Source organism: Pollicipes pollicipes, unplaced genomic scaffold (genome assembly GCF_011947565.3).
Source record: "Pollicipes pollicipes isolate AB1234 unplaced genomic scaffold, Ppol_2.1 Scaffold_2445;HRSCAF=2866_pilon_pilon_pilon, whole genome shotgun sequence".
Taxonomy (NCBI): Eukaryota; Metazoa; Arthropoda; class Thecostraca; order Pollicipedomorpha; family Pollicipedidae; genus Pollicipes; species Pollicipes pollicipes.
The window spans coordinates 24322-50448 of record NW_023596108.1 but is presented as its reverse complement, the minus strand read 5'-3'; the positions used below and the strand labels follow the sequence as shown (position 1 = coordinate 50448).

The following is a 26127-nucleotide window of genomic DNA, read 5'->3' as shown; positions in this document are numbered from 1 at the left end:
CAATGTACCATAACCTCGGAGTGTAATTTACAGCTCTGGCTTCTATGAGACCGGCTACAGGTCGCTACAATAACACCAACCTCTCCCACCTTCGGACACTTTCGAATGACACTTGGACACTTGGCTGAGCCGCTAATGACTTACAACAAAAGTAGTAACACGCGGCTTAAAAAGAACGCATCACCCTTGGTACGAAAACAACCAAGCCAGTGACAGCAGCGGGATGCAATGCGTCTCATCCGGGTACGACGCGAGCTCCCCCCCCCCCCCCCCGCCGGGCGGGCGGCGGTGTCCGTGTGCTCGCCGGTGATCGGAGCGCTTGCGGTCGGTCGGCACGCCCCAGTGCCCTCGTACGTGCCCTGCTGACCTCCGGGCCTGGGCGGCGCGCGCCACGGCAGGGCGCCGGCTGCGCTAGGCGGCGGGAGAGGGCCTCGGGACGGCGCCGGCCGCCACGCGGCGGGTAGCTGCTGCGTAAGCAGAGTCGCGTCACGCGGCTCTGATGCGTGACGCTGCGTAACGAGAGTCGCGTGGAGGAATGCCCCGCTAAGCAACAATCGTACTGTCTGCAGAAAGAGCATTACTCGGCATATCGTAACGCCGAAACGCATCGGGTAATGGGAGCGTGGGCAAGTAGGGAAGGGGGAGGAAAATGGTCAACGGGCCAGTGATAGAGTAAGTATAGAACAGGGCCATGGTGACTGCCATTCAGCTTGGTGAAAGAAAGTATCCCAACTCAGGAGAATATTTCAAGAGCATACTGTAGTGGAACCTCAGGACCGTTTAGTCTGATCATAGCACTGGGTACAACCACTGCAGCCACGTCCACTCATAATAAGGATAAACAATTAAATTGTTTTTTAATCAAAATTACACTGTCAGCGCTTTGCAACGGTACCACGCCTCTTCCCTGCAGTTGTCGCGACCTCCGTCGTCATGATGAAGGCACAATCTGCTGAGCGCCGTTCTCCGCTATTTCTGAATGACGCCAGGGCAAATGAACGTTTGTGATTGGCACAGCGGGCAGCGAGGGCCAATTGTCGGGAAGCGCATTGGTTGAAGTTTCATCCACTGCGTTACTATAGACAATGCGATGAACCATTTCCCGAAGCCAAAGTGCGCTATGAAAAGTCGCAGTAGTAAACTCCCTAGGTGTGCTGCAAACATTACAAAATACACGAGTTGCAAAAGCCAAGGCAAATAAAATGCATTACTTTCATACTGGTAAGCATGGAATCAAATGAAATGTCTCCCGCTTGACAAGCTACTTCAAATCGAAATTCTGACGTATTCGGAAGGATTTCGAGAAGGCTAGTATTACTGATAGAATCGCACGTGTATGATGTAAGAACAAGTGTAAAGTACTCAAAGGTGGCATACACCCTTTAATCTCCATGGCATCACGGTGGACATCCGCTGTCTGCGACAACTCGCCGGCACGTCGGTCAGATGCACAGAGCGTGAGTCATTTACACAACTCAGCTCGAGCCCAGGGCGCATGTACTGGGCCCGTGACCAGCGTGGCGGAAGAGGCGAGCAGGTTGCCAACGCTTCGAGATAGTGCGGACAATCAATCCTTTCACAGACTAGCTGAAACTTGTGACCCGTCCTAATTGTTTATCCGAACAAGTCCATATGGTAGTATCGACCGTACGCGATACTGGATAACAGTGTGTCAAGAATGTCGTTTTTTCTCCGAACAGGTGGCCTAGGGTGACAACTTCGTGGCGTTGAGGTGGAAAACAAATGTCGAGGGGAGGAGGGGCAGGGCCGAATCGATGTGGTTCTGGCGACACATTAAAGGCTTACTGACAGCAAACGATCAGCCTGCCAAATAGCGTCATTTTATTCATACCTATTATTTGTGAAACTATCCAGCCGAAACCAACCAAATAAAGAAAGACGCATGCTCCCTGGTCCACACACCTGCTCCAACCGCATCATAACCATTCAGATGGTCACAGTCCTTCCTGGCACACGATCTAGCACCGCGCCGTTATCATCGTGATATAAAGCCGACACGACGTTTGATATGCATCGTTACCACGAACGGCAAGCACTCCAGCGTGGCGGTAATGTCACGGAACGACACAGAGCATGACGGGTACTCAGTAAGGTTCCGCTTGCATGTATATATAGCATCTAAACAAAGTACCGCCTCCACTGGTAGATCTATACCTGTCTTCACGTGACAGTACAACCAAAGGACGAGTTTTTCTCGCAGTCAATGCCAATAGGATGTCAGTGCCGCATTCGTCTGACATCAGGTCTCGATTTCTTTGTGCACATCTGTTTCATCTCAGGACTGCGTCACAATGCGACCTACTTGTCTCACACAATTTTGAAAAGACCGCTTTAATGCTCTCAGAATCGCATGTTTTTAAGAGTTGTCTTGAAACATTTCGTCCTTTACGCCATTAAGGTACAGTGGAACGATCACCGCAATTCTTGTCTTGTCGACCTCAGTTTGCTCCGTGATGCTCTCGTGCGTTTTGAGCATCATTTGGGTTTTCAAACCAACGCCCCTAATGCGATCCGTATCTGCCGTTCATCGAAAGTGATTGATTGCTTGGCAACTGCCGTAAGTCGTGCTTGACAGATGTCAGCAGCTACCATTCTATTCCACAACACATTAGGAGTTGTGATCGCCCGGATCAATGTGATCCACGCCCAGAGCTCGGCCCAGATGGCCTCAAAAGCTGACTCACGCCTGTTGCAGACGCAGCGGCAGCCAACCAGGGGCGAGGTGGGGTATGGCTCAGCCACGTCCTGCCGGCACGGACCGGCTTTCAAACTTTGGTGGACTTGCGTTCTTGGTTTTGTCTTTCTTTAAAATGCCTCTGTGATTAGTATGCACCGATAACATGTTACGCATTACACGCTGGCCTATTGGTAAGCTCGCCGAAATCCCCAACTGGCGTTAAACCAATGCTTAGTTCGGACACACAGCAACTGATTCAGCCTCCTGCCCTTCCTGCTATCGCGTAACTTCAGCTGATGTGCTCAAGCATATAGAGACACTAACAACTGCCCGGACGGGTGTTACCCAAATTGTTGGAATCGACTACGCTCCTTCTCAGCGTTCATTAACGGGCTCTGCGTACACCACCAAACAAATTTCCTCCAGACTTGATGACCTGCGCTTTCCGCTGTCAGCCGTTACGACCCTCTCCAAGATTTACTCCCAGCCTTGTGAATGGATGGCTTTCTGGGATCAGAGCTTACGCTAAATAGCGCTTCTTGTGTGAACTCTGACCCCTACCATCCGATCATGCAATTTAGGTCAACAGCAGAATGTAGCGGCGAAAGTTTAACGTGCCGCGATGTTGCGTACGGCCCAAGGCTACTAGAGGAGGCTATGCAGACGTGACGTCACCAAGGGACTAAAGTTTGGTGGCCAGTGTATGGTTTTTGGCTGATACTACGAGAAGGTTGGTAGATACTAGTAGCATGATTACGAGTAGGAGATTTTGCCAATGAACTGGGCAGCCATCCTGCCCTACCTCCTGCCATCTACCATCCTGCTCTTTACCTCGATTTTATGTGGACAGATATTGCACACTTTGCATTAAAAACCTTCTAAAGACAAATTGGTACTGCGATCTGCTTCCAAAAATAAATCCTTCTAAACCACGTTTTCTACGTCCAGTACCAGCGCCATATTCGTCGTAGTCAACGTGCCGGAACATTCATGCGTAAAACCCCTTTGTGAAATATATATTTATTTGTAAATAAATGGATATCATGTGTAACGTTTTCCTTAAATTTATAAATGGCTGGTGATTGTCCATTTATCGTCGTACTGTAGTACCTAAGTGGGGTGATATGTGAAAATCAGATAATGTGAGGGCAGGTGCCAAAAATTTCGCCGTTACTTTACTGTAATCTTATTAGTCACTGGTTGACTTGCAGATACATAAGGTCCGATGGGTAGGTAAAAAAGGTCTGCTGGCAATAATACCCCGACTATCCTTACATATCCAGAAGACCATTTCCCAGCTGACATATGGGGTTCAATTTTTGAACCGCCACCCGGGGTTCATTCATCTGTCCCCATTAGGGCAAACCAAACCTGCATCCACCCTGGCATCCACCCTGCATCCTCCTAAAGCTACAGGATGTGCATTCCAATTTCTCGATGCGCGTCCCAGAGTGCTTGCAACACCCTGGGACAATCTTTTGCCTTTCCGTGCAAGTTCAGCAATAATTTCGTACCTCTGGTGCAAACAGACGCCATTTCTCAGCTGAAAATGCTTCATTGAAAGCGCTAGGTCGAAAAAAGTCAGTTCATGGAGACATTTATGTTTAAACCAGCCCGCAAAAAAACAGCGTTTTCATGCGGCCGTTGCATTGGTGCCGAATGACTTAGTCCCATGATGACGTCAGAGCATCGCTACCCAGAATGCAGTAATGTGGGGCTTGGGTCCGTCCTGCCCTCTGACGTCACCTGATTTTCAGTGCGGCCGCTGCCACCGGCTGCAGGTCATGTCTGTCAAGCCCAAATAGCGACTCGAACCACCACGCCTTGGATCGGTGGATCGTAATGCATACCTTTTAACCAACTGAGCTACGAGGACAAAACTTCGCTTCAACAAATCCGCGGCTGTCACTGCAAACTCTCACCATAGCATCCAATTCGCCTGGGTGGGCTACCAAAGCGCATTTTGCACGGCTGGCCAAGCAATAATTTTTTACCTCACTCAGCTAGCATGCGTCCGGGGCGAAAATCGCTCCGCGGTGCACGTTACTGCTGTACATAAATCTCATGCAGGCCTAACGCCGCCCCGTATGAGCTGGTCGACTGACACGCAAGGCCTTACGAGTGAGCACCCAGCGCGGGCATACTTCTGATAGGAGGCGATGTTTCATACCAATTACCCTGTCAGAAATCCGATCGCCCTCTACTAGAAAAAAAATCGCAGCCTGTCGTTCTCTTCAACGCAAATGGAGAGAGCAGTCTCGCTCCCTGGCTTTTGCTCAACCTTGAAACGTCGCATAACCTAGTGCGACCTGACGTAGCATGCTACCGTGTGAGTTATCGGAAAATTGAGTGGCGTTACAGTTGTTGATTGTAAGGTGCTACCGCACCGTTTTTAGATTTTTTCTGCTTTTATCTAGCTCTTTAGCAAACCATTCTATTTTACGTAGTAAGCTAGGAGTGGGGTTGGCAGGGGCGGTCCAATCTCCCCATGATGCGGCAGGTGTCTGGATGATCGCAGCTGGTCAAGGTTAAGTTGCCGCATAGACATCACCAAATCGAGACATACTTCAATCTAACTTTGTAAAAACTGTTGGTGTATGGAAGTAGCGGCGCGACAATCCCCATGGGAGCTTAGTGTTCTAAACTGCGCTCGACGGGGGCCCATTAATAACGACTCGTTTGCCATGTCAGTCATTTCCTCTCCCATGCAGCTGGAGAGTTGGAGAGTTTCAGTCCCGCTTAGCCGACCTGAAAAAAGTTTTTAGTTGGTTATCGCTAAGATAACCACTAAGATACTCAAAACGTTACCATATATAATATTTGTTGGGGAGCGTAGCAAGATTTACAACAAAAAAAAAACAACAAAACCCTCCGCGTTACAAATCAGGCACGGTACTAAGTGGAGACCACAACAGCCATCTTACCATAAATCTGCGCTGGATGCCCCGCTTGCAGAATGAGAAGAAGAGCAGCACGCCTATGCATGGTCATTTGAAACTTTTGGATCATGGCATGCTATCTACATGGAATACATATAATTTAAGTGCAAACACACTTGAAACGGTATCTACATATAGTTATATATATGATCTATATATGTATATATGTATATGTATAACTATATGCCTCTATATGCTATATACATACATATATATATATATATATATATATGTATGTATGTATATCATATTTATGTATATATATATGTATGTATATCATATTTATGTATATATATATATATCAAAGATTGAAAAATATTATGCAGTAACCCACGGTCGGGCGTTCTAGAGATAGTCTACACCGGCCTCCAAACCACATAAGCCAGTTTCAGGTCACAATGTATCCATGCAAATCGGTTCAGGCCTGGACCATATTTTGAAACTGCTGGAACTTGACATCAGCTGTTACCACCACTACATGGCTAAACAGGCCACTTCGACCCGGACAACAGGATCCGGGAATCACGTCATATACGTGTTATCTGTCATATAACGTCACATGTCGCTCACCCATAATCGAACACACCTGCGCCGGCGCAATTAAAACGGCGAACTTTAATCACTTGCTAACGCGCGGACCGAGAGATCGATAGCCATGCGACTCCTTAGGAGGGAGCCCGTTTAAAATATCGCAGCTGAAAAACTGCCACTGTGCGCTACTACCACTCCTACTCGTATTCCTACTCGCACCCGTACTACTGCTTTTACCGCTACCACCACTACTACTACTACTGCTACTACTGCCACTGCAACTACTACTACTACTACTACTACTACTAGTACTACTACTACTACTACTACTACTTCTTCTACCACCACCACCACCTCTACTACTACTACTATTATGTAGTGACGTGAACGTCATACGGTGTTTTGACAAACACGTCTACAGCAAACCTTAGAAAAAATGCAATATGTTGTGTTCTAGCTTGCAGGCTGCGTTCAGGAAGTTTCCCCGTTGGCGATTGATTTCCAGACGGTAGCCACAATGGGAAATACAGCGTCCGGGCGAGTAGCACCCACTAGCTGCACATAACGTCGCCAATGGCCTCAGTGCCCGGCGCTCGCCTCACTTACTTGTTCTGGATCTCGCGGGCCGTCCGGGTGCAGTACTCGAAGTCCGTCTGCGGCACACCGTTGGCCGGGGTTATATGGGTCAGCGTGCTCGGCTGGGGTCACCGGTCGCCCACGCGGCCCGGCCGGCGCGTGGACCGCCGCAGCCATCAGATAACGGCCCCGGCACTGTGGGGGGATGGGGCGGCCGGCCGGGCGAACAGTGCGGCGGACAGCAGCGCAGCTGGGGCCACGCCAGGTGACGGCCCGCGATACTGCAAACCGGCTTAAACTGGTCTGTTTAGCACGACACTCAGAGCGGAAAATACTTTACAAGGGCCGGCGCATAGATACATTACTGATTACATGGACGTTACTAATTACGTGGACTGCAGGTCATCACAGTGGCTGAACAGTGCACAGCGCATCCGGCAGCCATACAAGCCATTTTAAGTTGTTTTTGTTCATGTTGGGCTGTTCAAGTTCATGCTAGTAGCATGAGCTCGCAGTTCAAAACGTCGCAAAACCTAGGCATTACTACCATCCTGTCACTGCCATCACCGAAGTACGCGCACCATGACCGGTTCTTAGTCCCGTTGGCGCATACGTAAATCGGCGGTAAGTCTGGGAGCTGCAGCACTCCAACATCCCCACCAGAACGCCTTAATCCCAACTAGCTACGTTGAAAGGGTTGCATTGGTAAAGGCCTGTTCACAGGGACATCACATGACCAGACAAGCTGTCGCTCCAGTGTCAACGGTTCATATTACTTGCAAATCACAGTCACGCGGGTTTATGCAAGCGAGGTCCCTGCAAACACCGCTATGTACTTCAGAGTTCGCCACTGCAATGAGGGCTCGTCCCACCTCACCATGCTCTTATCACCTCGGCGACACGGACCACGACAGCGCTCCTCAGCCCAGCGGTGCGGACCACGACAGCGCTCCTCAGCCCAGCGGTGCGGACCTCGACCAGCGCCCCTCACTCCGGCGATACGGATCAAGGCCAGCGCTCCTAACTTTGGCGACACGGACCACGACCAGCGCCCTTCACCTCAGAGGTGCGGAACTCGACCAGCGTTCCTCAACTCGGCGATGCAGACCACGACCAGCGCCCTTCACCTCAGAGGTGCGGACCACGACCAGCGTTCCTCAGCCCAGCGGTGCGGACCACGACCAGCGCCTCGCACCTCAGCGATGGAGACCACGACCAACGCCCCTCACCTCAGCGATGGAGACCACGACCAACGCCCCTCACCTCCGCGATGAAGACCACGACCAACGCCACTCACCTCAGCGATGAAGACCACGATCAACGCCCTTCACCTCAGCGATGGAGACCACGACCAACGCCCCTCACCTCAGCAATGAAGACCACGACCAACGCCCCTCACCTCAGCGATGGAGACCACGACCAACGCCCCTCACCTCAGCGATGAAGACCACGACCAACGCCCCTCACCTCAGCGATGGAGACCACGACCAACGCCCCTCACCTCAGCGATGGAGACCACGGACAACGCCCCTCACCTCAGCGATGAAGACCACGACCAACGCCTTTCACCTCAGCGATGAAGACTACCAGGGCCTCTCACCTCAGCAATGAGGACTACGATCAGGGCTTGGGCGCGCTCCTCGGCGTTCATGCAGTCGATGAGATTCTTGAGCGTGGGGATGAGGTAGTTCTGCACCTGGCGCTTGACAGTGGGCAGGCCCATGACCACCGTCACGTCGCGACGGCCCTGGCTCACGTGCAGCACGGGCGTCAGCGCGTGCGGGTGCCCCAGCAGGTGCGGCAGGTAGTTCAGCAAGCCCGGCACCTGCGGCAGGGCGGCCGGCGCCGTCACAGCCGGCGCGCGCCGCGACGACCGTGCTTAGGCGCGGCACGGTTCTGCCCTCGCCGACGGCGACCCCGTGACCGACGTCACACGGGTGTGGTTGGCGCCCCAGGCCTGCTGCGGCGCGAGCGGGGTCACCTGGGCTTAGGGGCGAGTCGGTGGCTGGGCTCATGCTGCACTGCTGCAGCGCAGCCGCCACGACGCACTAATGCCACAATCGCGCCAATTTGGCGACGTTGTGAAAAGCGAAGGCACCACGAGCGCACCCGATGCCAGTCTACACTTCTGAATAAAAGATCGTCGAACGTCACGCGAAGCCGTGAGCGACTGCACGTGACCGATGGCGATGGCGATGGCGATGGATTATGCACATCACAATTGGCGCACCAATCACCGTCGATGTAAGTAAGCACTCGCCACTACGGACGCGGCGCTGATCGCATGGCACGGCCAGCCAATCGAGCGAACGCATTAGTAGGAGCGCGACGAGCCGGGGGGGGGGGGGGGGGGGGGGGCAGCGTCCCATGACCGATTGTACGGCGTATTCCATGAGGTCTGGCATGGTTCATATCGGCATGCAGGACTCCATCAAATGCTTAACGTCATATGGGGCGATTATGATTCAGATCATGACAATCACATCAGATTGTGGCGTGAATTGTGACGTCACTGGTCACATTGTGACGTGAAGCGCGCGGGACACAGCGCAGCCGGACACGCGCAGACCGTAGCGTGCCCGGCAGCACGGCGCGCAGATTGCCGGGCGAGATCGCTATCAACGCGCCGGTCCGCCGCAGCATCCGGAGTGCGATGCTGGCGTCACGATATGGATCACGGCGTCACGGTCTCACGGGTCCGTGACGCGTGTCACGGCTTGTAACGTGGTCACAATGCGTGTAGATAGGAAACTTTCAAAAGATAGCATCTCCGTTTGATCATATCAGCCCCGGTTACACAACTTGAGACCTCCAGAGTGATGGCATAGCTCGCTTTACAAATATAATATATATATATATATATATATATATATATATATATATATATATATATATGGTGAAACATCGTTGCTATGTTATTACTCGACGAGCAGTTTTTGGGTTAACGAAGAGAGCAGCTATCATGGAACACACAAAAATAAGCAGGAGCATGTCTACCAGACGAGGAAAACTGTGTGACTACAAATCCTGACAAATATGGCACGGCAACCAACATGTTGAGGAACGACAAACGCCATTCAGCAAGACAATGAATGCTCAAAACTCATATGCACGCGCCATTCTTGGCGTCCATTACAGAAAAATCCGTTCGTAAGGGGAGCGTAGTATTCCAAGTGAGTAACACAACTGCACAAAGCGATACAAACACCGCATGTCATGCTTCTCACGACAGAAGGCGACGTGTTACGTTAATGGCAACAGATGGCAGAATTCACGAATGATAAGCATCACATCCAAAAAAAAAAAACATTGAGTCCCAGTGCAAATCTTAACACGACACGCCCGTACGTCCCTGCTGAGACCATCGCGACACGGTCATGTCTCCGGGTTCGTGCGGGCGGGCAAGCGTACCTCCAGGTCGCTGTTCAGCTCCTGCACGTGCGCCAGCGGGGCGGCCGAGGGCAGCGGCGACCGCGCCGGCGCCGTGGGCTTCCACGGCGTCACCGTGCTGTTCCCCACCACCGCCGGCGGCGGCGGAGGCGGCGGCGGCGGCGGTGACGGCGCTCGGCTCGCCCGCTTTCCTGCAGCGGAGCACACGGTCACGCGTGGAGATGGACCGGGGTCACGCTGGGGTGACCTGGATTTCTGCAGCCTGTCTGTGGTTAGTATGCGTTCAGGCTGGACAGTCCTAGTCAGCCCGAGGTCATTCTGAGGTGGCAGCATCAGTGAAGAATTGCGTGAGTGGCGGTGCGGACCCAAGGAGTGCACGGAGTCACCCTGGAACGAGCTGAGTGTGCCTAAACTAAGTACGGAATCCGTTTGGTGTCGGTCTAAGGCCACGTTGGTCCAAAGTTCTCAAGCCGGTATCGACGACTGTCGGTACATGACCCATTCGTGGCCAGCAGTCCTTCACGTCAAAGCCGCCGTCGCCAAGCTGACGCCCACAGCGCAACGTGGACGGAGAGTCGCGCCAGCAGCCGTGCTGTGCTGGCTGGCCTCCGGACTCGGCCCAGAGCGCGGCGTCTCTCCGACCCTGCCAGACGCGGTAAACAGTCTGTCTCCCTGGCCAGCCGGCCCACGCTGTGTCGCCATTGCGCGTCTGATACACACACACACACACACACACACACACATACACTCCCTCGCACATACACATATACACACGCTTGTAGCCTCAGAGCACGACCAAGGCCGTCGGTACCGCTGATGCGTCCGTCCTCCGCCCGGCTGATCCGTGCGCGCACGACCAGGCCGCACGACCCTCACCGGAGGCCCGTGCGCTCCTGACGCCCGCCGGCAGCTTGCCGCCGCCTTCATCTGTCCGCGTCGCATCGCCCACCACCCCGACACCGCCATCAGGATCACAAGGCGAATGAACACGCCGCCATCAGGTCACGTGGCACCACCGGCAGGGCCGGCTGGCGCCGCGCACCCGGCCCTCCGCACGACAGGCCGGCGTTCGGTGATCCCGCGCGCATGAAGGCGCTGCTGCTGGCCACGGCAAGTAGCCCCAAGCGTCAGCTATCATAAGTACGGTCTGGACGCTGTTTCAACGCCAGTGGGACCGGTGTCCAGCGCGTGGCACGCTGTCGGCACTGCGATCGGTGCGGGGCCAGAACCACCATACATATCCGACGATGATCAAATGACGCGCTAGTGTTGCAGGAGCTCGATAAGCCCGTCTTGCGGTGGGAAATGACCACATACATATGTAAAGCAACCTCATTCCGACGCATCACGGCTGTCCTTACAGTACTACTGCCGTAATGACGACATGCATATGTAAAGCAACCTCATCCCGACGGGTCACGGTTGTCCTTACCGTACTTGTCCTGAGCGAACACACCCTGCCGTTGATTTGAAGAATGCAACTACCACCTGACCCGCGTCAGCTATCAACTCAGTGAGCGCTAACAATATGGTCAGCTGGTATGACCTCACCAGCCTGCAGAAATCACTTTCATTACCTGTCAGTTAGTAACAATGTCACACAGAACTACGTCCATGCCTTCAGGTAACTAGCAAGTAGCCATCAAGAACACGTGCAGAAGCGGTCTGCAGGCTGGAGCCATCATAGATTATTAATGAGCATCAGCCTTCGCCTCTCAATGAGCCAGCTTCCAGAGGCGTTCAGGGTTACGAGCGAACGTTGGTCCTGTGTGGTCAGTAGCTGTAGGTCCCGACCCTGAGCAGCCCCCGATAGCTCGTATCAGTCGCAATATTTGATTAGAGTACCTGTGTGTGCAGTTCGCCTGCGCCCCTCATCACCTACTATAGGCGGAGGCAGTCGTTGCACATAAATGCCTAGCAATGATTGGCTAATGTCGAGAATGCTCGACGTTTCAGGCAAAGCTCATCTTCAAAACCGAACAATGCTGGACAGCAAGCTTCATAAGCGTTTGGCGTTTGGAAGACAGAATAAGTTCCGGCCTGTGTGGACTCTGCCAAATAACCAATCGGTTTCAGCTCCCACATTCAGCCACCCGATGCACGGTATTACGCTAATGGCTGCTCGAGACAGACGGTTTATCGACGGGAATCACTGTCTGCGAGGGTCCGGCCCGGCACACAGCACCAGGCCAGCAGCAGTGGCGCGCGCCCAACAGTGGGGAAGGGTCTTACGGCACAGGACGCTGGTACATGAAACATGACGGAGCGACTTTCCATCTCTTTCCTCTTTTTGCAGCGTAAGTATAAGCAGAGGTCTCATCTTGGGAGGTGCGGTATAAAATGGTCTGTTCTCAGTGCCACAACGATCTCTCTTCGACTAGTTGGGCACTTGATCCACCCACTCACTGACCCCGCCACTTGATTTCATATGCTCAAACCGAGCCTTCCAATAAGCGAAGTGTATGGAGCCACATCCACACGTGCACAGTGTCCAAACAGTGCTCATTCAGGCTTTTTCCAGTTCCGCGGTGTCTCTACCAGGTGGGCTCAAAACCCACCGCGCCGTGGATGATCATTTATATCCCAGAGCGAAAGAACCGTAGGGATGGTCATACTTCCCTTCCTACGCTTCGTCCAACTCAGTATAAACCCAGCCCAACCTAACAAACTAGCATTGGAGGAGTTATGGGGAGAGTTAAGCATACACCTGACAGCATTTCAGGGGAATAATTTGTTCGAAAGCATCATTCCCCACCTACCTATCCATTCTTCACTGGGTGAACAGCTTTTCCAGCGGCTAATGACATTCAGGAGTACATGACTTGGACTTGAGCTCCGTTCACATCGGCCGCTCACCATCGCTACCGATCCGACACAAAACACAACTTGCCCCCGAGCAACTACTGAACCTTAACCTTCATAAGAACTCCGACTTTCAGCCTTATAAGCATACCTAATGTTGTCTGTATGTTTACATATTTACAGGTTCAAACCACCACGCCAAATATGCCTGTCATTCCATTTTGACGCAAACGAGAAACACCTTGAGCTGCCGGTTTTTCGGCATCGAATTATCGTCAGCTGACAGCCGCTCGTGCTGATGAGCGTAGCTCAAGGCATCGAGCCGTCAATTCAGCCGACGCTTCCTCAACAACGCCGTTTAATCAGCACCTCGTGGTACATTGCTGGTCGATTATTGTCAGAATACGATCTTCCTACTTTAGCTGCATCCCCCACCCGAAACAACTTTAGTCCAGCTAGGCTCATTAAAATAAAAACGATTCGGGAATTGGACTGAAAACAACAATAATTTGCGGTGCAGCAATTTCTACAGCGATCGTATCGCCGTGTTTAGCGTGTTTTCATAGTATGAGTCAAGTTACCTGTCCATTTTTTACCTGGCCACGCCCAGTTATCAAATAACTCACTTTTCCAGCTGAGGGTTAGTTAACATTTTCTCCATTTCTTTTTCCGCTATAAGGCTCAGACGACGTAAGCGCGTACGGTCTATACGGCCACTGCCAACCTCGGTCTATGCAGCAGAAAATCAAGTAACTACAATCCAATGAATCGCGCGATCATGGACCCCATCTGACACTTGGCAGCACGTCTGGCAGCGGGTGCCATCTTCGGCTCACGCGATTTGTCATGACAACCCACGGCAAATCCACGTTTCTCCACCTGAGCACCACAGAGCTCCCGGTGCCGCACTGCGCCACGGCCAGAGCGTCCAGAAGCCTATCGGCTGCACGCGCCAATCACGAACCGGTGGTAAAACCCACTGGTATCACGACCAACACATATCGACGAGTTCCCCCTCAACAACATCATTACAGGGCCCTCGTAACTCAACCCGAATGATTCCCTCGTTCGTTCCTCTCTTCACCTCTGGAAGTATTCGGCCCAGTGAGGCGGGTAAAGCCTGCTCCCGATGCCCCTCCGTGGCTATCCCCCTCCCCTCCCAGTGGGGGCGCAACGCAGTCCTTCCACTACGCCGTCAGCGCGACATGCATGCATACTACCGCATGCATACATGCATGCACACAAAACCTGTTCTGGCACCCTTCCAAAGGCCACGAACGACGCTGACCAACTATCGCAGCCTGTCGACCAGGTCCCGCGGGAGAGGCGGCGATCACCAGCCGCGCCGGACGGTACCGTACTCATACGGCCGGCCGCTGCGGCCAGCCGTGGCCGTCACATGCCGACCGGACCCCGCGGCCGCGGAGACCGGACCCCGCAGCCGCGGAGACCGGATCCCGCGGCTACAGAGGCCGGGTACACCGGACCCCGCGGCCGTGTACACCAGACCCCGCGGCCATCTAGACCAGACCCGCGGTCGTGTACACCAGACCCCGCGGTCGTGCAGACCAGATCCCGCGGCCGCGGAGATCGGATCCCGAGGCCGCGGAGCCGCGGAGACTGGATCCCGAGGCTGCGGAGACCGGACCCCGCGGTCGTGTAGGCCGGATAAAGCGGCCGCGGGGACCGCGCGAAGGCCGGTGTACGCGGGGCGCCAGGCCCGCCCGCCGCGGTACGGCACGTCTGCGCGGCACCAGCCACCTGCGGCAACATGGGTCGGCGGGGAGGCGCATCGCGCCGGGTCGTGTCTTCGGCTGCGCGGGTTGTCCCGTCCGACCGGAACCTCGCCCCGCCGCCGGTGACTAGCACGGCGTCCGCCGCAGCCGGACGCGGCCGTCGGAGCCCGGGCACCGCCGGTCCGGCGCGGCGCCGACCGCTCTCGGCGCGCCGCGGCCGGCCGGTAGCGACGGCCTGCGGTCGGACGGCCCCCAGCGGACGTCGGCAGCGCCGCCGAGGAGCGCACCTCCCGAACAGTGGCCGCCGACGGCCGCTCCGCGCCGCGCCCACCGACCCATGAGTCACGGCCACCGACGGCGTCGTTCGGCCGAGCCGAGCCAAGGCGTCTCTGGCCGAGCCGCCACTGTTCAGAGCCGCGCAGCCCGGCCCCTCTCCCGTAGCCTGAGAGGGACACGCGAGAGCGACGACGGCCAGTACTGCTGCCCTGGTATTGCTGCCAACGACACAGAACGAATGCGAAATTCAGGGGCGACGCCACGCGGGCGAAAACGCCAGCAAATTTCCCGTCATTACTTCAGCGGTTCGGTATTGACGCGAACAGGTTAGCTTGCATGACGCTAAGGCGAAATACGCGCAGCCGGTAAAAGCCACGCCGCTGGTGTGGCACCGCGCGCCTGGCGCAGCCGGGCCACCCCTTTATCCTCCCCGCCAGCACGGTGTTCGCCATCATTTAACCCCAAACAGGACCGGTCACGCAAGAGAACGAGCGTACAAAGAGCTTAACCGGACGGCGCGATGACCTAATGCACCGTGCCGCGCGGACCAAGGCGCAGGCGGCACCTGGACAACCCGGTCAAGGCCACGTGTCCCAGTGAAAAGAGTCGGAATCGCGGCGCTGCATTTTCCACATCCACACTGCCTGCGCCGAAATGGGCCGGCGGAATCACTCGCAGTTTTCCGGGGCAGGCGCGCGACCCGGGTCAGTAGGTATGGCGGAAATGTGGCTGCTGTTGCTGCTCTTTCAGTGCGCTCCCGCCTGCCAGGCCACGTCACTTTCAATGACAATCTGGACTCTCCTCAGAATAGTCTCCAGCACCGGCCTCGCCGCGTGGCACCACCGCTGATGCCAGCTTCAATCCACCACATCCGGATCATGACGTGACACTGAGCGTCCCTCCGGTGCCTGAGCAGCACTATGCACTAGCACATCTGTGCGAACCCCGTTCCTTGACCACCGTGGCGTACAACTCACGCGTCGACCTGGAGGATGAGCTCCCTAATCCACCACTGCGGGAATCGGCCTACCGTTTAGCATCGCGACGAAACACTGCCCCCCCCCCCCCCCCCTCCCTCAGGTTGTTGGGCAGCTCCGCGTGCCGCTGCAAGACGCAGCATGATGTGCCTGAGTCCCATGCCGTACCGTTGTACGTGTCGATCTGGTGGTTGAGGATCATGACGTCTCGCCGCCGCTCTCTGTTGGTCACCTCGGCGCGCTGCACCCTCTCGCGCAGCTCAGCCAGCTGCTGCACCAGGTTCCGCTCCAGCCGGGTGTCCACTGGCGGCACACAGGGCAGCGCGGGGTCGGATCACGGTCGGGTCTCTCTCACACAGACACACGGCGTCACATCACGACAGACGGGCGTCCACCGCGGCAGCACGGGGTCGGATCACGGTCGGGTCTCTCTCACACAGACACACGGCGTCACGTCACGACAGACGGGCGTCCACCGCGGCAGCACGGGGTCGGATCACGGTCGGGTCTCTCTCACACAGACACACGGCGTTACATCACGACAGACGGGCGTCCACCGCGGCAGCACGGGGTCGGATCACGGCCAGCCCACACACGGCGTTAGTCACGACAGCTCTACACCAACATCCCGCTGCAGCCCGGCACGTCTACGAGACTTCGTGTACGTATATGTATAAATGTATATTCATATATATATATATATATATATATATATATATATATACAATATATATATATATATATATATATATATATACAGGGTTACAGGGTTAGGTTATATATATATATATATATATATATATATATATATATACATTTATCATAGCAATAAATATCAATGTAAATATTTATATATAGATATATATGTGATTTCCGTGCGCACGGACGCGTGCATGCGTACGTACGGACGTGCGGGTGGGTTCCACCAATCGGAGTGTCAAGTACCGAATGAACTGATTTGTGGTGAAGATGGGGCACAGGCAAACTACGAACACAGATCCTCAAAGCAAATCCTTCGACTGATGCGAGCTGTCGTGGGTTGCTCAGAGTCGGGACCTACAGCTACTGACCGCACAGGACCAACGTTCGTTCGTAACCCTGAACGCCCCTGAAAGCTGCCCCATTGAGAGGCGAAGACTGATGTTCATTGATGGTTCACGATCGCTCCACTCTGCAGACCGCTTTTCCACGTGTTATAGATGAGCTACGTGCTAGTTTCCTGAAGGCATGGACATAGTTCTGTGTGACATTGTTACTGACTGACAGGGAATGAAAGTGATTTCTGCAGGCTGGTGAGGTTATACCAACTGGTCATATTGTTAGCGCTCACTGAGTTGATAGCTGACGCAGGTCAGGTGGTAGTTGCATTCTTCAAATCAACGGCAGGGTGTGTTCGTTCAGGACAAGTGCGGTAAGGACAGCCGTGATGCGTCGGAATGAGGTTGCTTTACATATGCGTGTGGTCATTTCCCACCGCAAGACGGGCTTATCGAGCTCCTGCAACACTAGCGCGTCATTTGATCATCGTCGGATATGTATGGTGGCTCTGGCGCCGCATCGATCGCAGTGCCGACAGCGCGCCACACGCTGGACACCGGTCCCACTGGCGTTGGAACAGCGTCCAAATCGTACTTACTCCCCTGTGCACGCAGCGACCACCACACCCTCGTGCCCCTACACCTCATGCGGTGAGGCGGCGACCGTCGCCTGGCGGAGACCCGCTTGACCCCCGGGCCCGGCGGCGAGGCTGACCTGCAGCGTGGCGCCGGAGCGGGCCGCCCGGCAAACGGCGGCTGCGTGCAGGTCACCGGTCACCAACCGGCAGGCGGACCTGACCGGCAGACAACCCAGAGACCGCAGACCGGACAAGCAGCTCCGGCCCGGCCGCCACCGTCAGCCGCCCGGACTAGGCGGGGTCGCCAGTCCGCTGGACGTCTCCCGGTCAATCAATCCGTGGAGTGAGAGCGGTCGTTGTACAAGGACCGGCTGCGACTAATTAGCATCTCGAAGACTGATCTCGTGTTTGCCATTTGCACTGGCGCGTAAGAGGCGCTGTCATGTGTCGCCGCGCGGTGTCAGCGGTGGCCCTGCCATCGACGTAACGCGAGCGGATGACGCTGGCGTGCACACATGACCGTCACGTGTGCGCGCGCCGCCGCACGCCGTCCGTGACGGCCGACACTCCGAAGGACGCACTGACTGGACCCGGCCCGTACGTATACGGGCCGGCGGATGCGCATCCGCGGTGTCGCGACGGCACCACACGCGCGATATGTCATCGCGGTGGCGTGCCTGTTGCGCGGCGGCCGACGGCGGCCCGGATGCCGCCCGCTCTGGCGTTTGTGCGTGGCGCACAATGGTGGATGACGGCTGCGTCACGGTCGGCCGGCTGCTCTGCTGCGCTCGGGAGCGGAACAGCCGGAAAAGCGCACTGCGGCGCGCTGCATCCCGTCCGGCGGCCTGTCGTTGCGCGGGAAATGGCCGAGCAGCCGTGGCACACGCGCCGCCCGCTGTGAGTGTGCGGCTGGGGTCGTCGCGGCGTGGGCGTCGGCAAACAGCGCCTTGCTGTTCAGCAGGTCTGACAGAGCGAGCGGCAGACGCGCTAGTCTTTCTGCACATTTGCAGTATTCAGGCGTGGCCGCTGCTTTGCTCGTCGATATAGACACGGATAGTCAACCCACCATTTACTGGAACGATCTATTGCGTGTACGTCCGTGGATGTTGAATGACCATACGCTGTATGAGGTGCGCGCGCCATAATCAATGACGTTGGCCGGGCCCCGCGTGGCCAGTCTCTGTGGGACTCGACGTCAGATACGGTACAAGGACAGGCAGAATGACAGACAAACGCGTGGACAAGGACGCAGCTAGCTGGCCCCATGCAGTCATTGTCAGACGGCCGCCATCCGCGCCGTCACGTGCTAGCGGTGGCGTGCGGTGGCGCCATCGCGTCTTCAGCGGGCGCCATGGGTGTTCGGCAGCGGGCGCCACGGCCGTGGGCCCGCTTACCGTGGCCGACAGCGGCACCTGCACGCGCCGCAGTGTCACCGAACGCCGGCCTGTCGTCTGGAGGACCGAGTGCGTGTCACCGCCCGGTCCCGCCGGTAACCGCCTTGTGCACGTGATGGCGGTGTCGAGGCGACGGCGCGATTCGGCGCGGATATATGGAGGCGGCGGCGAGCTGCCGGCGGGCGTCAGGAGCGGACGGCCCCCGGTGAGGGTCGTGCGGCCTGGCTGTGTGTGTACCGATCATCCAGCGGGCGTCAGCAGCGGACGGGCCTCCGGTGGGGATCGTGCGGCTTGGCCGTGTGTGTGCGATCAGCCAGTCGGAGGACGGACGCATCAGCGGTACCGACAGCCTTGGTCGTGCTCTGTGGGGTCGACAGGCTACAAGCGTGTGTGTATATGTGTGTGCGAGGGTGTGTATGTGTGTGTGTATCAGACGCGCAATGGCGGCACAGCGTGGGCCGGTTGGCCAGGGAGACAGACTGTTTAACGCGTCTGGTGAGGTCGGAGAGGAGACGCCACGCTCTGGGCCGGGTTCGGAGGCCAGCCGGCACAGAACGGCTGTTGGCGCGACTCTCCGTCCATGTGGCGCTGTGGGCGTCGGCTTGGCGACGGCGGCGGTGACGTGCCGGACTGCCGGCCACGAATGGGTCGTGTACCGACACCCGCGCAACGCCGGCTTGGGAACTTTGGACCAACGTGACTTCAGACCGACGTCAAACTGATTTCTTACTGACTTTGGGCACATTCCCAAAGTTCAGCTCGCTCCAGACTCCGTGCGCTCCCGGGGCCCGCGCTGCCAATCATGCAGTTCTTCACCGATGCTGCCACCTCACAATGACCTCGGGCTGACTAGGACTGTGCAGCCTGAACGCATGCTAGCCACAGAGTGCCTGCAGAAATCCAGGCCACCCCAGCGTGACCCCGGTCCATCTCCACGCGTGACCGTGTGCTCCGCTGCAGGAAAGCGGGCGAGCCGAGCGCCGTCACCGCCGCCGCCGCCGCCGCCGGCGGAGTCGTGGAACGGCGCGGAATGTATACATATATATATATATATATATATATATATATATATATATATATATATATGTATATATATATACATATATATGCATGCGTATATACGCGCAGACCTGTGCAGTGTACTGCAGTCGGTGCAGACCTGCGCAATCAGTGTAGTCGGTCGCATAAGTTGAGTCTTTTGCTGCTCAAATCCTACTGGGCTGGTTCAGCTGTGAAGTCTGGACAGTCGGCCCGACGGAAATAAGCGTGATGGAACACAAGCTATGTGACCTGAACAAGTGAGCGTGAACTCACATGAACACGGAACCACGGGTGGATCCGTTAACGCCCCCCCCCCCCCACCCCCCACCCCCCACCCCCACTCCCATTAAAATGCATGAGTAGCGATAGTGCCATACGGTTGCGGTGCCACACCCTGTGACGCAAAATATTTTGATCACTCACGGCAACCTGGATTTGGGGGCGGCGCGGAAGCTCTACCAAGTATCTTGCCCACTGAATCGAACGAGCACACCGCGGTTAAGGCACTGAGCAGAAAACACAAACGTTGAAACTGGACCTAGCAACATGCTTTTCGCTTAAAGCAGTTAACAGAACTTGATTGTGAAAAAGAGTGTGTAGCCATAACAAAACACAAGCGAAGAGGGGATGCGTTTGGAAGCTACATATATATGTAGCACTGACGCCGTACTTTGCATAGATGTAAACAATTCAATTGCCGATCTTCCAGCATAAAATATTAGGTGATTCCTCACGATCGCTGACCTGTAGCGGGTCAAAGTCAGGCCATAGTTGTCAGTGCAGGTAATTCTTAGGAAATACTTTAAGTTGATGCGACAAAGGAGTGTTAAGAATAACCCAAAAACTTAAGTCGAGACGATTTCTAAGACAAGCATACAACTGAAATCACAATTACAACTAATTTCAGTGGACTTGGGTCAGGTGTAAACGTAAACTTTCAGTCAAAATCGGATGCTTCCGCTGAAAAACTTCCTTTATGGTAAATTGTTTCTCCTCATTTCGAATACCTTGATCACAAGAACGTTGTCGGGCTTCCGTCCAACCTTTTGGTTCGAAGAGACACGCCGCCTTTGAAAGTTTTTCACCCTGAGTTGTCTTCAAATATAAAGACAATCTTCAAGGTTTTTGGTCATTTATACCTTTTCAATAAACATGTTACATGAATGTGGTGTTTCTAGCTCGTTAGGTTTCCATATCTCAGAAAGCCCAAATTGACCATCCCTCACCGAAGAAAGGCCAAACGTACCCTCCCTCAAGGAAGGGAGGTCAAACTGACCCTCCCTCACCGAGGGGAGGTCAAATTGAACCTCCCTCACCGAATCATGTCGCATTCAGCCGACCACCCGGGTCCGCGTTAAAACCCATTGTCTGAGTGTATGGGCGTACCCAGGCTTTTAAGCGGATGGCATAAAAACGCGCAGACGGGCCGGGACAGCTGGGGCACATCTGGACTTGATTCCACAACTGTTGACTGCCGAGCTAACTAACAAAGAGGCAAATGTCACGGCTGAATAAGTTTATTTAAATGTTTTCAGAGCTGAAAAGTCAGGCCGGCGCTCTCAGGTTAAAGCTCGACCGGAGCGTCACAAAATGTGCCATTTTGGCACGACGCATTTGAGTAACGCCTCTAATTCTCGTGGATGATAAGTTTGTAAACAGTTTGAGACGCTAGCGTAATTCAAAATTGAAAGAGTTGGAACCATGCATAGAACGCCTTCATCCGGGCGAGATTTTACGCATAGTTCGGAAGTTCGGAAAAGTTCGAAATCCGATGTTTGTCCGTCTATTATTTATATGGTCTGCAACAAACTCAATTCTTTGTCATTCCATGCCTTTTATGAAGGTGTCAGCAAGTGCTGATACATTGGTGAGCCAAAGTTGTTCGGTTAATATTCGTCTCCTCTTTGGAATTGATAAATCACGGCACTCACTCCAAGCTGCGATTGCCTCTTTCCAAAACGGGTTTGTTACCTACCTGTTCTTTCATGTGCGAAAGTGCTGTCGTTCCATATGTTAGCAGTCATTGAAGGGGGGTACGTTCTTTCCATACTATAATAGGCCAATCGTGTTGGGATTGGTAATCTTCTAGCACATGTTGTTTTTACGGTTTTAACCAGACTACTGACATCAGTCATTCCTAGTCTGTCATGCTCGAGCCCTTGAGCAATTTTGATCGTTTGACGCTGTTTGTCCGTCTGCGTGCGTGCGTGCGTGCGTGCGTGCGTGCGTGCGTGCTTGCGTGTGCTGCGCTGAAACACGCAGACGGATCGTGACAGGATGGGCACCATAGGGTGCGCCGGCCCGGCGGAGACTCGCCGGTTTGGACCCAGTTAGTGCTGCAGTCCGTCCGCCTTACTTAGCGTCCGCCAGATCGCTGCAGGATTCGCATAAAGACAAAGGTCAAACGCGATTTGTGCTACTGGTGAGTGCTACTGGTCCAAAGGCGAGGAGGTGGGATGGGGGCGGTATGAGCCTCATTACAAGCTGCGTGCTTTTCGGTGGGCAGCCGTGTGCGTTGGACGAAATGGCCCACATGCGCCTGCAAACGTTTGTGCTCCGGGTCCTCCAAGCACCCAAAAAGGTGGGGGAACCGAATGTTACCCGACTTGACCCTCGCCCAGATAGTGCGAGGAGGGTAGTTGATGCTCTCCGACCTGTCGTGAAACCATGCCCAAATTTTCAATAGCATATGGAGCATCCGTTGCGCGCATTTTAACGCCAAAAATGTGTCCCTAGCCTTTTTGGTTTCGTAAAAGGGCCCGTGTTTTAAGGAACACTACATAACGATCCACGGCCGCCGCAGACGGCGAAGGGCAACCGGCAATTTCACTGACTGCGCGCCGCAGTCCGGCACTGTGACATTAACGAAGTCATGCGATATACACATATGTTTAAAACGCCTCATGCTTCGTGCAATTGCATTTAAAAGTGGCGACTTATACACCTGTCTAGTTTTTGGTCGCTACGAGACATGGTCTCGCAGATGTAAACGTGTGAAGCTAGACTCCTAAAAATTCGACCCTTGACCTGGCATAATGGGGCAATTATTAACCTTGAAAAATGCAGCTTGCCAACATACCAGTCGTGAGAACTCGTTGAGACCAATCGACCGTGTTTTCTTCCAGCCCCTCTCCGCCTTAGTTTGGAACCGGGGGGAGAGGGTCGCATCGCACCCCTCCCCTGCATCAGTCCGCGTTATGAAAAGGCGAACTAGGGCGAGGGTAAGGTGTTCCATGCCCGGATATTTGTGCCGAGCGCGTGCTGAACTTTTACACTCGTTTTCCTTCATGGCCCCATTGCAGAGGCTGCGACTACACAGTCGGGTGCTGGGAAGGACTGCTTCAATATAAAGGCGACATTGACGGTTAGCTACGAATTGCCGAACGTCTTAAACGCTGTTAGGCCGCCATCGGCCGCACCGCCGGTGATGGGTCCCTTGTTGGTTAGCCTATGCACATCAGCTTTGGGCTCGTTGTAACCAGGTTTTGCTGTCATTTCCCGCATGTTTCCGTGCCCTGCGATACGACTGTCCATCGTGTCTCCGAGAAGCTTGTGGGGAAAAGCTGGACACAGGTTATGTGCCATTTTGGATCGGGGCACTTTGCATTATGTTGGGCGCATTGGTGCATTGTTTTATCTATTAGGTACATTAGAGCTGTGCAGTTGGTGCTGTCTCTACCTATCAGGCTGCTGTAGGGAACAACGCCGTTCACTAACTTAACTTCCTGTTTGTTTTGTTTTTTACATCCATGCTGAGCCAAAAACATTGGTTGAGTTACAAGTCCCTCTACTGAGTTTTTGTTGGGTCTGTTTTCCTGCCGCAGCATTGTAGCGACAGTTTTTATCGGCGGGTGGTGATGACGATTTGCTTTACAATAACAGCCGACGACCGGTTTGACGTGAGTCGACTAGCTCATATTTTGATCATACTGAAAACACAGTAGTACTTTTGGTCCTCTGCTTCGCCAAGGTCACTGTGAGATCCTGCCGTTCAGGAAACGCTATTTTGGCGCCTCGCTGACCTCTGTCCAGAGCAGGACAGGCATGAGGCCTGATCACGCTGTGACCACAAAGACTTACCGCCGCCGACTTTGAACCCCACCATCTCCTGTTTTGGCAACAGGTTCCTCTTCCGCCCGGCCGTTTCTGCCGTGTTGTGTGGGCGGCGCCGGCTCCGCGCCGACCGTGCGCCCGCTCACGGCCGCATGCCCGAGCAGCGGCCGTGTGTGGCTATTGTGGTGGGGCTCGTCGGCCGTCAGCCGGCTTCAGATGAGCCGGACCGGCGCGCGTGCAGCGGGCGGCGCCTCGTCGGCTCCGACACCAGCACGCCGCCCGCTGCCGCGGCGCCGCCCAGCTCTGGCCAACAATCAGGCGATCCTAATTGCGTTTCCTGAAGAAGGTTTTCGAACCTCGTGCGGAGTGTCGGGAATTTCAGATGAGAGCCGGAGTAAATGTAGACTATCTCATGCGATAGCACGACGGGGGGCTTATTCGCTATGTTCCGCAAAGGGGTGTACTTTCCGTCCACAGCTTAGCCCGTCGTCAGGCTGTGTGACCGTGAGACTGGTCTGTGAACGGCAGCGAGCATGACCCGGAAATGGTGTGTGGTCATGAGAGCGCCACGTACCCAAGCACGAACTAAGGCCAGTATAGTATTGCTTGTCACGAGCTCTGTGTTTGGAATTCGATGCCACCACTGCACGGCAATTGGAACTTACTTGTCACTCCACACAGGTCTTCTTGCCTCGGCACAGAGCGGAAATGACCTAGCCATGCGTTCTACACACACACCCACACCCACACCCACACCCACACCCACACCCACACCCACACCCACACCCACACCCACACACACACACACACATATACATATATATATATATATATATATATATATATATATATATATATATATAAATATATATATTAATGAGGTGCTTGTAACGAGGCCCATGCTGCCCCACCCCACTTCCTCCCCTCGGAACGACGGCACCCCCGTTTCACTCGGGTCTTTATGTGAATTCTGCGGTGAATGTGAATGTGAACGTGAGTTATGTGAATTATCTGGTGGACGTTAAGTAAGGCTGCAGCACTAACTGAGTCCAAACCGGCGAGTCTCCGCCGGGCCGGCGCACCCTATGGTGCCCATCCTGCCGCGATCCGCCTGCGTGTTTCAGCGCAGCACACGCAAGCACGCACGCACGCATGCACGCATGCACACATGCACGCACACACGCACGCACGCACGGACACACGCACGGATGGACAGACAGTGTTCAACGATCAAAAATGTTGGGTTCGAGCATGACAGACTAGAAGTGATTGAAGTCCCAAGTTTTGTTCAAATCATAAAAACAACATGGGGTTTACATGCGATTACCAACCTCAGCACGATTGGCCTATGATAGTATGGAAAGAACTTACTTCAACTTCAACGACTGCTGACATAAGGAACGACAGCACTTTCACACGTGAAAAATAAGTAACAAACCCCTTTTGGAAAGAGGCAACCGTAGCTCACAGCGAGTTTTGAATTTATCAATTCCCAAGAGGAAAGAAATATAACCCAAAAAGTTTGGTTCGCGAATGTTTCAACGTTTGCTGACGCCATCGTATAAAACATGGGATGACAAAGGATTGAGTTTGTTGCAGACTATATAAATGACAGACGGGCAAACATCGTATTTCGAACTTTTTCGAACTTTCGCCATGTACGAAACGTCACCTGGGTGAAGGCGTTCCTAGCATGTTCTCAGCGCATTTGACTTTGAATTACGTTAGCGTTTCATATTGTTTACAAACTTCTCATCCACGAAAATTGGACGCATTATCCAGATGCGTCGTGGCAAAATGGCACATGTTGTGACGCTCCGGTCGAGCTTTATACGGAAAGCGCTGGTCTGCTTATTCAGCTCTGAAAACACTTAAACAAACTTATTCAGCCGTGACAGTTGCGAGCCCAGATGTGCCCCAGCTGTCGCGGCGCGTCTGCGCGTCTTTATACCACCCGCTTAAAAGCCTGGGCAAACGCGCATACACACGGGCAATGGGTTTGACCCGGACCCGGGTGGTCGGCTGAATGCGACGTGCTTTGGTGATGGAGGGTCAGTTTGACCTCCCTTCGGTGAGGGAGGGTCAGTGTGACCTTCCTT

General features: G+C 54.4%; 1 protein-coding gene across 1 annotated transcript in view; it reads right to left on the bottom strand.

Annotated features, from left to right (window-relative positions):
- LOC119097118 (alpha-1,3-mannosyl-glycoprotein 4-beta-N-acetylglucosaminyltransferase B) overlaps nt 1-26127 on the bottom strand; it is a 56942-nt gene that overhangs the window by 18402 nt on the left and 12413 nt on the right. Inside the window, exons 4-7 of the mRNA XM_037220169.1 lie at nt 16094-16228; nt 10156-10325; nt 8345-8569; nt 6775-6821 (exon numbers count right to left, since the gene is read on the bottom strand). Of these exons, the coding sequence (XP_037076064.1) occupies nt 6775-6821; nt 8345-8569; nt 10156-10325; nt 16094-16228 (577 nt within the window). The remainder of the gene's footprint in view (nt 1-6774; nt 6822-8344; nt 8570-10155; nt 10326-16093; nt 16229-26127) is intronic.